Below are 14,888 nucleotides of genomic sequence, written 5' to 3'. Positions count from 1 at the left end.
CGTGCATCTCTAGGCTGTAAAGAGCGGCTGGTCCAGGTGGTATTTTTCTCCCAGTCCAGCCCTGCTTGTACAAGTGATTTTCTTTTCCTCCTGCTTGAGGGAGAGATGCTGAGGACTCTTTTTTTGTTGTTGTTGAATAAGTTAACTCCAATATGCCGGTGCTATTGAAGTCAAAAGATGATGTCCAATCCTTAAAACTTGGTGGCCGTTGGGGGGCCTACTTCAGGCAACTCTTGAATAGAGACAAGGAGTAGTATTTAAATGAAAAACCGTTTATTTTAATTATATTTATATATTATCTAAAAACACAAACATGTTTCAGCCTCACCGGGTCTTCATCAGGGCGTGATATTATGAAGACCCGGTGTGGTTGAAACATATTCGGGATACTGAACTGCATGTACGCACTCCATGACACATTGACTTTTAATGAACAGCAAAGTCATCCTGTCAGAGGTTGGGTTTCTGCTTCTACACAGCAACAGTGCAGGCTTAAAACTATCCTATAATGACAGAAAAAAAGATTATTTGAAACCTACGACAACAATTAAGTCAGTACCACAAAACCCTAAATAATTATTTCACAATTAGGGGTGGGTATTGGCATAGGGTTCACGATTCGATGCGCATCACGATACACATGCCACGATGCGATTCTATCACGATGCATTGCGATTCATGTACTACTGTGATGCATTGCGATATTTACTTCAGTAAATGTGTAAAATACAGCTTATTTGTCAGTTGCTGTGTAGCTTTCTTAAGTCAGTTCATTCTATTTAAGCATTCTATCATCTGGGAGAGAGCTTACATCACAACAGAAATATTACCTATTCTCTACTGAACAAAATAACCCGTGGCAAATCGAATTTTATTGTTATCAAATAATCAATTGTCATGAATCCATGCAGTATATTGAGAAAATAAGTATCACGATACCTTGTCATGAATCGATGCATTGTATCGTGAGAGTAAGTATCGCGATGCATCGATATGACGATTATTTTGCACACCCCTCAACCCTAAAAGAGGTCTTGTAAGCTTCCATTCAGTTTGACATCATTGGAACAGACAGCCCTGGCTGTGTAGTGTTAAGGCCTTAGGATGGTTAAGGTCTGATTGGCCAATGCCATAGACACTGTTATGGTCCCCGCTCACTGGGTTGGCTGTTTTCAGTGTTCCTCGTGCCCTGATTGGCCCTTTTAGTAGTTGCCCTGACCTGATTGGCCAGATTTCTAGAGCTGGCTGCTCTGCTTCCTCCTGAGGCAGTCTCCTCTGTTCCACTGCCAGCTCCGACATGCATCCCCACTGTTTATGTAATCACACGCACACGCGCACACACACACAGACACACACACACACACACAGGCACGCACACACACAGGCACGCACACACACACAGACAAACACCCTAAAGAAGCATGCGCGCATGTGTGTGTGTGTGTGTGTGTGTGCGCATGTTCACTTACTTCCTCAGGCCTTTAGTTTATTTCTGTGTGCATTTGAAAATGTTGGCAGCGTCAGTGTGTGTGTGTGTTTATATGTGTGTTTGTGTGTCGGTCCTGTCCCTTTGTCCGGTAGGTCTGCCAGCAGGCCTGCGTTTTCTCATTATCTGAAAACACACACACACACACACACACACACACACACACACACACACACACACACACACACACACACACAGTTAAAGGTCAGCGTGAATTGGCTTCGTTGGCATAGCAGGAGACTCCAGTGCCCATCATCATCCTCCCTATGCTGTTCTCTTGCCTCTCTTTTAGGAGGAGAAAGCCAACACACACACACACACACACACACACACACACACACACACACACACACACACACACACACACACACACACACACACACACACACACACACAGCAGAGGTTTCCAGGTGCAGGTAGCGGGTGAATTGCTTGTTCACTTCAGAGGGAAGATACCATGCCATACTCTCTGTCTTGTTTGTTCAATCAAATTCAGCATTGGATGAACGTTTCGGTCGAAACGTTTGTTCAGTAAAATTCAGCATTGGATGGTAGGACAAGAGTGTGCGGTGTCTTCTCTCTGAAGTTCTACAGTCTCTACCAGATCCACTCATTTGCAGTCAGGGCAACCCCCCCCTTCCCTTCTCTACAAAGTGGAAATGGTTTGTGGGTCAGGTAGGATCAAGGGGTGTGTGTGTGTGTGTGTGTGTGTGTGTGTGTGTGTGTGTGTGTGTGTGTGTGTGTGTGTGTGTGTGTGTGTGTGTGTGTGTGTGTGTGTGTGTGTGTGTGTAAGTCTTTGTGTGTGTGTGTGTGTGTGTGTGTGTGTGTGTGTGTGTGTGTGTGTGTGTGTGTGTGTGTGTGTGTGTGTTAAAAGGGAAGACTTAATTCTTAGCTCAGTGTGTGTGTAAGAGATGGGATTGGAAATTTGAATGTGTGTGTGTTCAGAGGGGGGTGGGCACTTGGATGGGTAGTGAATGAATAAATGTAGAGCACTCTAAAATCTCCTAGTGCTACCATTGTTAAAAAGCAGTGTTTTCTTTGTCAAAATTGGACACATCTATTGGGTGTCAGAATTGAGAAATTGCATGTACTGTAAAATGCTTCTTTGATAAATATTGATTGATAAATATGATCTTGTATCTTGTGTAATATCCTTAACACTATTCGAACTACAATGTTTTATGTTGGGTAGTTTTAATTTCCCAAGCAAGACACTTCATGCAGTTTCTATCGTTCTTGCAATGAGCGAGCTGAAGAATCACAAAACATGGGCCGAGGTGTAAGCTTAAAAGCAGGCCTATATAAGGTAAGCGTACCCATTAAGCACATGTGCCCTTTAAGCCCACTATCCACTTTGAGGTCAATTTAAAAGAAGGGAAAACATGGATTTTGTTTTTCATCACCCTATCCAATTAAATGGTTTGATTACAAAATCCTTAATCCGCAAAGGCTATAAGTGCTGTTGGTCTGTTGGTGCATTCCTCCAGTCATTTCGTCTCTGCCCCTTCATTTGAACGAAAGGAGAGGCAGACATGAGAGTCTATATACTTAAAAAATCTCTGGACATGATTTAGAACCGGTTCACTGCGCTGAGATGAGATGATTCCTTTGTTTGCCATCCATACAGCATGTGTGATGCAGGTAGTTGTGTGGCATGGGCACGCGTCCCATGGCCCTGCCTCTTGCCAAGCTGCAGGCTGTTGAAGCATGTAGAGAGCGTACACATATAGAGCGTGGGGGATGGCGGTCTCTTTCTAGCACATTTATTCTGGTCTGGTGCAAAGCATTCAGGCGTTAACTGTGGTGTACATGTTGCATTGCTTTGTCCTATACGTGAAGTGATGAGGATTTTGATTCTACCTCAACCATGTGCGTGCACTGTGAGTTAGTGTGTGAGTTAGTGTGTGAGTTAGTGTGTGAGTTAGTGTGTGAGTGCGTGTGTGTGTGCATCCGCGCGCGCGTGTGCGTGTGTGTGTGTGTGTGTGTGTGTGAGCAGATGCTGAATCCAGTAGCAGTGCACTGGACTGAGGAAGCAGCTTGTTGTGAACCGTCCTGGTGCCGATGTTTACTCACAAACAAAACCAGTGTTTACTACAGCCTAGTTAGGTGGTAATCCAGGAGGTGTGTACGTGTGTGTGTGTGTGTGTGTGTGTGTGTGTGTGTGTGTGTGTGTGTGTGTGTGTGTGTGTGTGTGTGTGTGTGTGTGTGTGTGTGTGTGTGTGTGTGTGTGTGTGTGTGTGTTGGTTTGTTTCTAGCACTGCAAAATGTAAGCTAAATTATAAATGGTTTGAATGGTTTTTTTACATTTAATCATTTTGAAATGTTTTGGTCATGAAAATGAACACTAAATGATCAGTGAAGTTGATTCCTGTATTGAGAATTGCCGCTTAAATGAAGGCAATTAGACTGCAACTGTAGTGACTGTTGTGAATTTGTTTGTTTCCTTTGTAGACTGTGCTATAAAGTGGTATTTAAAGTGTTTATGAAACGAAAACAAACGGTCATTCCCATTAAAGCCTTGTTTTTTCTGATAGCATCGATGAGACTTTGAACCCAATCATCCTGGAGGAACTTGTGAAAATGGCAACTCAAAGTGTGAATTCTGTGAAATTTGGTGTGACTAATGAGCTGGGCTGTGACATCATAGAGGGGAGTCCCTGGTTTGCTAGTATGGCGATCTGAGAAAACAACACACATTTGATGGACCCACATCTTATAAAGGAACCAAAATTCTGATACAAACATCAGCGTGTCGAAAAACCACACATCCAACCTCATGAGAAAAAAAAAACAGCAGCACAAATCTATTTCAGAGGCACTGATACATCTGCAGAAAGTGACATGTCTGACAGGCGAAGTGACGATTGTTGACATAGCCTGACAGTTCGTTTTGTTTATGGTTACGGTTGCTAAGGGCGCTTTGCCATGACCCACAGATGACATGGCGTGTGTATTTGTTGACAAATGGGGGGCATTTTGATTCAATTGCGCGATATAGTGTGATTGAAATGCATGTAGGCTACATGCAAAAATATCATCAACTAGAGAAAATACGGAGGTATTAGGCTGATGGAAATACGCCCTATATAGCCTGAGTCCTCAGCATATTTTTAGCGTTTATCATTATTATTATTTTTTGTGCTCAAAGTCACAGGCGTCGCGTGTGTCCCTCAGCCGGACTCTGAGGATGAGGTGTGTCCAAACGTCAGCCACACGTGCACCACAATACTAAAAACAAACAATCAACGCTTCAAAGTAGGCCTACGCTATGTGCATCTCTGTTTATTCGCTAAGCAGTACCCCAATCTGTGAGTTGGCTGTCCTCGACTGAGAGCACCACGCTGATGTGCGGATATCCTCCCAAAACCAATTTATTGACCAGTTGAATGGCAATCAATAAAAAGTGCATATTCCGAGAGCATTCGCATCGGTTTGGCATGTAATGTGCATTACCCTTTCCTGAAAACAACATACAAAGCAGATGGACAAGGTAAAACGAGTAGCCTAAAGCAGAGCAGTGCACTCACCTGTCTTCGTGCCCGAGCAGTTACAGGGGCAGTTTCAGTCTGCACGCCGGCGATGTCAATTGTTGGAACTGCTTGAGGCAATAGCATTCTCTTCAGTCCAACCATGCCCGCGACCTCCACATTTGTGATGAAGCACAAGGGGTGGAAATGTGCACAACAGTGGAAATGAGCACAACAGTGACCACGAGCTTGCTTCAAAACCACGCATTGGATCCACAGAGCCCTAGCTTGATTTAGCCTTCTCCTTGTCGGCCACAGTTCCATCATTCTTCACAGAAGGGAACTTGTGCAAAGATATTCCTTCTGTCAAGTAGCCATTTTTGCAGCTGGCACCGTTCGGCCCTCCAGCAACACACTGCTTGACACTGCGCTTTGTTTTGGTACTAGCCGCCATTGATCTGAACAAGGTGGAATGAGGTGAACTCACCCCTTCTATGTCACGCATATCATTTGCATAAAATTTGCATGTCACCAAAAAAACACTTTTTGGGAACGTTTTAACATGACTTTTAGGACAAAATATCACCCAGACAATATCCCATTTTATTCACAAGGCTTAGAACTTTCAGAATCTGTCCTGGAAATGGTCAAATTCCTTTACTTTGTTTTCATTTCATAAACACTTTAAAAAAAGATCTAAAAAGAACCTGTCCCACTGAGTCCCCAACATATTAATGTATTACACACCTCTCACTGTTGTGAAAGATTGCCATTTATTTAGGCTACAACTGTGTTTAGTTTCATGATTGCATGTCAGACAGTGGTTTCAGTGGTTTCAGTAATGTAAGTAAGTATGAACTAAAGAGTCTCATCTATTTTGTTCTATGAAAAATATATTATTGCTGCTGATATGCAGTAAAATGGCTGTTGAACTTTTGAATGCAAGTGTCAGCACATCCATAGTAAGCAATTTTTCTAAGGAAATAAAGAAGTCTACATCAAGAATGCTCTAGCTGACCCTGAGTCGGTACAAACACGTCTGTGCTGTCCATATTATTATCGTTACTGTTATTATATTAGGTTCCTGTTACTGGTATGGAATTAAGTGGCTTTTCAGTTTCAGGCTAAGCATCAACACACAGTATTTATTATTACCTCCGCCAAGGGAGGTTATGCTTTTGGTAGAGTGTGTGTGTGTGTGTGTGTGTGTGTGTGTGTGTGTGTGTGTGCGTGTGTGCGTGTGTGCGTGTGTGCGTGTGTGCGTGTGTGCGTGTGTGCGTGTGTGCGTGCGTGCGTGCGTGCGTGCGTGCGTGCGTGCGTGCGTGCGTGCGTGCGTGCGGGCGTGCGGGCGTGCGGGCGGGCGGGCGGGCGGGCGGCCGTGCGTGCGTGCGCGTGCGCGCATAAGCTTACTTGTCATATCCACTTCTTTTGGGTACCTTGCCATGGCCATCATGTGCAGTGCTTGAATTGGCTTTTGTAAGGACACTTTTAGTGATAGATATCTGTTGTATCACTGTACGCAAGGAAATGATAAATGTCCGCAAACATTGAAGTTATTATTTCTTCAAGTTATCTTGTTTTGTCCAGCACCTATGCCACTGATGTGCGCACATCCTCTGCTTGAGCTGAAGCGCCCCTTGCAGCACTGAACGTATGCTTCTCCTAGCCTGGGGTGAGTTTCTCAAAAGGGAAGTTGTTAGTCTGTTAGCAACTTCGGTAGTTGCCAATGGGAAAATGCATTGAAAGCAACGAAGTAGCTAATGTAGTAAGCAACTTTGAGAACTTTGAGAAATTCACCCCTGAGTTGTCCGTAATCTGCAGCCACCCCCAGCTGACAGTGCGTCTCCTCTATCCTGCAAAGTCGGTGTTGTATTAGTAAAAAGAGTTCTTTACTGTGCGTACCCTGCACTTTGGTAAAGGAGGGAGTTCGGCTTCTGGCTGTTCATGGTTGCATTTCTTGAAACCATAGTTGCTATCTATGTTAGCTACTTTGTTGTTTTGCAATGCAATTTCCCATTGGCATCTACCCAAGTTGCTAAGTGGCTAGCAGCTTTGCTTTTGAGAAACGCACCCCGGAGTTGCTGATATTAGGAGAAGGGTTAGCCGTTGGGTTCTTCCTTTTTTGAACGCTGATCGTGTGGAATACATCTGTTGTCTCAACTGTAAAATGTGTGCATGTTTCGCAACGGCGTGCAAAAAACAAAACAAAAAAGTATCTTAGGCCTGCCAATAGGAAGGAAGTTTAGAATAAAAATAAAATAATGTATGTTTTTTTCCGTGCCCGTACATTTGGCTTTTAATCTGCATGGAAATCCTGATAAAAGATGATGTAGGTTTAGGGGTGTGAAGGCACAAGCAAGCAAGAAGGAAGGAGGGAGGGAGAGAGGGGGGTGGGGTGCAAATTACTAGAGGGGGCGGGTGGGGTGGGGTGCACATTACTAAAGGGGGCGGGTGGGGTGGGGTGCACATTACTAGAGGGGGCGGGTGGGGTGCACACTACTAGAGGGGGCGGGTGGGGTGCACACTACTAGAGGGGGCGGGTGGGGTGGGGTGGGGTGGGGTGCACACTACTAGAGGGGGGGGTGGGGTGCACATTACTAGAGGGGGGGGGTGGGGTGGGGTGCACATTACTAGAGGGGGCGGGTGGGGTGGGGTGGGGTGCACATTACTAGAGGGGGCGGGTGGGGTGCACACTACTAGAGGGGGCGGGTGGGGTGGGGTGCACATTACTAGAGGGGGGGGTGGGGTGCACACTACTAGAGGGGGCGGGTGGGGTGCACATTACTAGAGGGGGCGGGTGGGGTGGGGTGCACATTACTAGAGGGGGCGGGTGGGGTGCTCACTACTAGAGGGGGCGGGTGGGGTGGGGCGCTCACTACTAGAGGGGGCGGGTGGGGTGCTCACTACTAGAGGGGGGGGTGGGGTGCACACTACTAGAGGGGGCGGGTGGGGTGGGGTGCACACTACTAGAGGGGGCGGGTGGGGTGGGGCGCTCACTACTAGAGGGGGCGGGTGGGGTGCACACTACTAGAGGGGGCGGGTGGGGTGGGGTGCACATTACTAGAGGGGGGGGGGTGGGGTGGGGTGCACATTACTAGAGGGGGCGGGTGGGGTGGGGTGCACATTACTAGAGGGGGCGGGTGGGGTGGGGTGCACATTACTAGAGGGGGCGGGTGGGGTGCACATTACTAGAGGGGGGGGGTGGGGTGGGGTGCACATTACTAGAGGGGGGGGGGTGGGGTGCACACTACTAAAGGGGGCGGGTGGGGTGCACACTACTAGAGGGGTGGGGTGGGGTGGGGTGCACATTACTAGAGGGGGCGGGTGGGGTGGGGTGCACATTACTAGAGGGGGAGGGTGGGGTGCACATTACTAAAGGGGGGCGGGTGGGGTGGGGTGCACATTACTAGAGGGGGGGGGTGGGGTGGGGTGCTCACTACTAAAGGGGGGCGGGTGGGGTGGGGTGCACATTACTAGAGGGGGCGGGTGGGGGGGGGTGCACATTACTAGAGGGGGGCGGGTGGGGTGCACATTACTAGAGGGGGCGGGTGGGGTGCACATTACTAGAGGGGGAGGGTGGGGTGGGGTGCACACTACTAGAGGGGTGGGGTGGGGTGCACACTACTAGAGGGGTGGGGTGGGGTGGGGTGCACACTACTAGAGGGGTGGGGTGGGGTGCACACTACTAGAGGGGTGGGGTGGGGTGGGGTGCACATTACTAGAGGGGGTGGGGTGGGGTGGGGTGCTCACTACTAGAGGGGGCGGGTGGGGTGCACATTACTAGAGGGGGCGGGTGGGGTGCACATTACTAGAGGGGGAGGGTGGGGTGCACACTACTAGAGGGGGGGGTGGGGTGGGGTGCACATTACTAGAGGGGGGGGGTGGGGTGGGGTGCACATTACTAGAGGGGGGGGGTGGGGTGGGGTGCACACTACTAGAGGGGGGGGGGTGGGGTGGGGTGCACACTACTAGAGGGGGGGGGGGTGGGGTGGGGTGCACATTACTAGAGGGGGAGGGTGGGGTGGGGTGCACACTACTAGAGGGGGGGGTGGGGTGGGGTGCACATTACTAGAGGGGGGGGGTGGGGTGGGGTGCACACTACTAGAGGGGGGGGGGGGTGGGGTGGGGTGCACATTACTAGAGGGGGAGGGTGGGGTGGGGTGCACATTACTAGAGGGGGGGGGGTGGGGTGGGGTGCACATTACTAGAGGGGGCGGGTGGGGTAGGCTGGGGTGCACATTACTAGAGGGGGCGGGTGGGGTGCACACTACTACTAGGAACTAGGATGTGATTGCTGTTGCATTTTTTTCTCTCTACTGTCTCTTTGTCTCCAATCTAACATCCAGTGCTTTTGTTGTTGTTGTTTGTGTTGTGTCCACATTGCAGACGTCAACCCCAAACTAACATGGCAGTGAGACTGTGCGATGTGACCTCTCTCCTTAGAAGTGGCTCGTGGGCGGCAGAGCCGTGGACTGGGGTGTGTGGGAATTTTTTCACTCTTATAACAAAAAAAACCTAAAACAAAAAACATTTTATTAAAAAAAGCAAATGTGTTTGTGTGTGTTGGACAAGATGCATGAGTCAGGACTGAGGCCATACCAATTCCTCCATCTATGTTGGAGACAGTTTGTAGTGCTTTTGAGAGGGCACCGTCTCTGCTGGTTTTGTTTTTGTAAAGAGAGAGTGTAAGAGAATTAAGTTAATTTGGCTGTTTTCTTTTGGACTTTATGGGCAAACTCTTACGCTACGCACAAATGAAAACCATACAGAGAATGTTTTCGAGTTCTATTGGTGTGCTTTATTGGCTAGTAGCGCTTTTGATTTTACTGCAAGTTTCTCATTAAAGGACTGAGAAATATGACAGGTTTTAAAAGAATACATAAAATATACACAAATATGAGAAAATTAACATAAAGGTCTGTAACCAGCAGGCATTGTGGCATTCAAGGCTCATTTTCACGCTCTACCTGCTTACTGAATAATATGAGGACTGACATTTCTCTATCTGGACTAAAGGCGCAATTGGGTTAAATACTCTCGAAATTGAATTTGACCATTTTTACTGTTTGGTCGTTTGGTGCTGAAGGTCGTCTTGGCATTGGTATGGTCTTATGAATGCTTTGTATGTCTGTCTGTAGATTGTGGGCAATGCATGTCGACCCCCTTCTGATTTAAAACCCTGTCAGCTGTGTGACTTGAGGTATATTACCTTGTCAGCTGTGTGACTTGAGGTATATTACCTTGTGTAAGTGTACAAAATTGGACTGATATTTTGGGCGATAAGCTTAGCCCGCTGAATCAGTCATCTTATTCTAATTCTGAGAATAGCACTGTTTATTTTATTATGTGTCTTCTTGCATGTCTTGTGTGCATCTTCTCGTCTATGCTTCACCCAAATTTTTCTTCATTACAGTTGTGTATCTATGATGAAGTAAAATTTAACCAACAGCATTTTTTTCTATTTTCATGGTGAAATCGTGAATTTGGCTTTAAGACGTGAGGCCTAAAATAAAGATAAACATTATTGTGAAATCGTTGCTAACCATAACTGCGAAGTTAGCAACTTACCTACTTGGTTGTAATGCAATTTCCCATTTTCAAATTGCCAAGTTTCTAACTGGTTAGCGGCGCTTTTGAGCAACAGGGTCCAGGGCTGTGTGCACAGTAGGGATGGTACAAACCGAACCGAAAACCGAAACCGTACAATTCACACACCATACCGAACCGTGAAATGCAGTCCGTGGCAAACCGCAATTCATGTACTGCCCAGACAAATATGTAAAACAGAGATTCTAGGAGTATCTTATCCAGTCTCTCTGATTAACACATTAAGATATAAGAGCAATCAGAGGATGACACAATTAAAATCACACCATTTTCACATTATAAGCCTATACAAACCATATGTAGGATATTTAGTGCTAAGTCTGATTCTATTAGCCACTTGAAAGAGGGCATTTGGACAGCGCACATCAGTTGACAACAGCTGATTCAACTTGCACATCATCACTTTATAATTGCAGTTATATAAATATGGTTTAATATTCCCAGTGCACCATTTATCATGAACTGAAAAAAAGAACTGTAGAGAACCGAAAACCGTGACCTTGATACCGTGATATGAACCGAACCGTGAATTTTGTGAACCGTTCCACCCCTAGTGCACAGCTGGACTAATAATGTATAATACAGGTCCTTCTCAAATAATTAGCATATTTTGTTAACCCTTTAAGCGCCAAAGTCGCAGAATTGCGACAGTACGTCATCATGAACAAAAGCGCATGTAGATCAAACCAGCGGTCTTAATAGTGTTCATCCTCCCTACCAGTAGTTGGCAGACATGCTACCCTTTCAAACAAGACTACGATTGCGTCATTTTGTAGTTCACAGAGTCTTTGGTGAAGCAGTAAAAGACGCGACCTGTGACGCGACTACAAAATGCGGAAGTAGCCACTTTGCGTCTTTGACTCGAGGCGTGCGAGTTGGGTTTGTGTTGTTATCAGTGAACTATCAGCGAGCTATTTCATCATGGCTAGTGAGAAGTTGAATCGTGATGAAGTTCTGAGCATGTTATTTGCCTATTCTGACTCCGAAGGACAGTTTTTATCTCACGAGGGGGATAATGATCGGACGAGCACTCTTTGTTTACCGTGGCGAAACTTCCGAAGGCTGTGATGCCGACATGCGAAGCAAGGATGTTCTCTAAGCACACACATACATTGAAACTCATTCGGTGACTTTATCCGATCTCAAGTGAGTCGGTGGTAGTGGCGAATGCAATCGTGGTGTCCATACAGGTATTGGTGGAGGAATTAGGGTGAGAGAAGTGGGCCTGGTAATGTTAGCTTGGGCTGCCTCCATTCAGCCCTCGGAGATGCGGGTAGCCACCTATCCGGACGCAAACGCAATAATCAGACAAACACTGTTCACCAAGCAGCACACACGCACTCATTCTGTCCCTCTTTCTGACTTCTACTGGGTGGATGGCAGCGGCGAACGTGCCATATCTCCGCATGGAGAGGTTTTGGTAATAGAACGCACGGTGAAGAGAAGACGCATAGGCAACCCTAAAACATGAATGTTTTAGACTCGTTGTTGACAATCAGACTGGTCACAGCGTTTTGACTGTCTTTGTAAGAGTTATAAATCAGTAAAACAGCAAATAAAGACGAAAGAGGTGGCGATATATTTCTCTCAAACGGGGGAGAGGGTGGAAGGGCGCTGCGCTCTCCACGCGAGGGGGCGGGGATTGTGTTCCTGATCGGCTTCAGGTGTCAGGCTATAACGTAGCCTAATTACGTTGGACACAATACTATGGATATAATACTTGTGATTTCATACCCATTATGTTGACAATTTGCCCATTAGTTTTGTGAAATGTAAGTGACAAACTGTAGAAGTCACTGAGCTAGACTGTGCCATGATCAACCATTTTACTGCCTATACAGCGCCTGCTCCAAAGGCCATAGTAGGCTATACAGATGTAAAAATAGGCATAAATATGAATTGAATATGTGTGTGCTGACCCTTTCTGTGAAAGTTTCACAAGCTAAAAAGGTACAGGTTACAGATACAAACATGTTCGGCCCTCCAGGCAAAAGTAGTAATTGTTGCATTATATATTTCAATATTATTGCATTATATTAGGCCTATTGCAATATTACAATATATACTATATATATTCTGCCTAAAACTACTTATTTCCTTGACCATAGTGTATGTGCACTACGTGATAGTAATGGAATGTCAAATATTGCTAAATAAATTCAATAATCTATTGAAAATTATCAATATTTTCCAAAAATTATTAAAAATTCAAAATGGCCGCCACCATATGACTTCATAATATGCAAATTAGGTATGCATATTTACTCCCAAAATAATCTTGGGGTCATCCCCAATATTTGTCTAATTGACAGTCAAGCTCTATCTGTTACCAGTGTCAAGCCACAGTCATTTGAATTTATCATGCCAACATTCAGCTTTTTTGAAAAATATTGCATTATATTAGGCCTATTGCAATATTACAATATATACTATATATATTCTGCCTAAAACTACTTATGTCCTTGACCATAGTGTATGTGCACTACGTGATAGTAATGGAATGTCAAATATTGCTAAATAAATTCAATAATCTATTGAAAATTATCAATATTTTCCAAAAATTATTATAAATTCAAAATGGCCGCCACCATATGACGTCATAATATGCAAATTAGGTATGCATATTTACTCCCAAAATAATCTTGGGGTCATCCCCAATATTTGTCTAATTGACAGTCAAGCTCTATCTGTTACCAGTGTCAAGCCACAGTCATTTGAATTTATCATGCCAAAATTCAGCTTTTTTGAAAAATAAATTGTGGCGCTTAAAGGGTTAAAGTTCATTTTTTCCCCCATAATGTGATGATAAAAAATAAACTTTCATATGTTTTACATTCATTGCACACCAACTGAAATATGTCAGGTCTTGTTTTGTTTTAATATTGATGATTTTGGCATGCAGCTCATGAAAACCCAAAATTCCTATCTCAAAAAAAGAGCATATCATGAAAAAAAGCTAATTCTAATTTGCCAGACAGAACATTCCATTGACTTTCAATGGGGTTTAATTTCTGACAAATTAGAATTAGATTTTTAAAAAAAATAGAAAAACTTGGTATGGAAATGTATGGAGTATAATGAAGAGGGAAGTGTCGGTCACCAGATCAAAGAACAAAAAACAGCTAACAGCTAAGCATCAATGATATCTGGGCTTTCTTAACCCTCATGCAATGCCACTGCCATTGACTTGAATGTTAAACACAGTCAGGTCAGCAGTCTAACCCATGACTGTGGTTTTGAGTAATGAACAAGGCTGAGACTTTTTAGATGCGTCCCAGCATCTCTATAAGAGGGTCTGTCTGTCCGTCCGTCCGTCCGTCCGTCCGTCCGTCTGAAACGCATTCCTTCAATTGTGTCTGAAACGCATTCCTTCAATTGTTCCTACCTGTGGCCACAAGGCGGCAGACTTGCCATTTTGGACCGGAGCGAATGCGTGCAAGCGTTCTATACTAAACCGGATGCTAACGTTGGCGAAAAGTAGCCTAGCCACAGGCTAACTGACAAACGTGAGGCCAACAACTCAGCCGATCGTGATGTACGCCACAAATAGACCAATCGACCTCATATTTAGACACTACAATGTTGATTTCTGCCTTCGATTTTCATCAGTTAAGAAATCTAGCGTCGGATTAACACATTATTAAGGTAGTAAAGCGAGTTGCCGCCATGTTTGTTTTCCAGAATCACCAGAGAGCGCACTGCAGCATTCTGGGTAATTGAGTTTCACTGCTTTGTGCCTTGACGGTGAAGCTGGTATTGAAAAAAAGTCCATAAGCGCATGATTCACCCAAACGGTTTTATTTATTTATTATTTGTCGATGTTTAGATTCTTTCCCACATGCACATAATGCTGAAATGGCGTGATACTAAAGGTTGTTAGGCCTAATAAATGTCTGGTAATTTGTAATGTTCACTTCATCTAGGCTATGTGAAATTTCAAATCATAGCCTATGGTTCTTTTCCAAATCCAAGAATGATGATAAGCTTATTATACCCTAAACTGCAAAAAATAAAGCCATGTCTCGCCATTTTGCTGCCTTGCTGCCTGCCACAATATTTGGAGTGTCCATGATGACCAATAAACAAAAAGTACATCCTCGGGGGGCGTTGACAGGCTAGGAGGAGGCCAGGGGGCGTTTGGGGGGGGAGGAATGGCATAGTTGGAACTGGCATAGAGGGACGCATCTGTTGTCCGCCTGTCGGCCTTGTTAAAGCCTCAGCAAGCTTTTACCAGTGTTTAGAGTGAATTGGTTAATTCAGATGATTAGGTTAATAGCTTGTTTAGACAACCTTTTCATGATATGCAAATTTTTTGAGATAGGAATTTT

At 45.2% G+C, this 14,888-nt stretch overlaps 1 protein-coding gene across 2 annotated transcripts in view; it reads left to right on the top strand.

Annotated features, from left to right (window-relative positions):
* The window catches only part of elavl2 (ELAV like neuron-specific RNA binding protein 2), a 134,699-nt gene that overhangs the window by 32,741 nt on the left and 87,070 nt on the right, over positions 1-14,888 (top strand). The window contains exon 2 of one of the 2 annotated variants that reach the window (XM_063186713.1): positions 9,340-9,430. The exons of the other annotated variant lie outside the window; for it this stretch is intronic. Within the exon in view, the coding sequence (XP_063042783.1) occupies positions 9,359-9,430 (72 nt within the window). The 5' untranslated portion in view covers positions 9,340-9,358. The remainder of the gene's footprint in view (positions 1-9,339; positions 9,431-14,888) is intronic. 2 annotated transcript variants of the gene reach the window in all.

Source organism: Engraulis encrasicolus, chromosome 21 (assembly GCF_034702125.1).
Source record: "Engraulis encrasicolus isolate BLACKSEA-1 chromosome 21, IST_EnEncr_1.0, whole genome shotgun sequence".
NCBI classification, from domain to species: Eukaryota; Metazoa; Chordata; class Actinopteri; order Clupeiformes; family Engraulidae; genus Engraulis; species Engraulis encrasicolus.
This window is presented reverse-complemented; position numbering and strand designations above follow the sequence as displayed.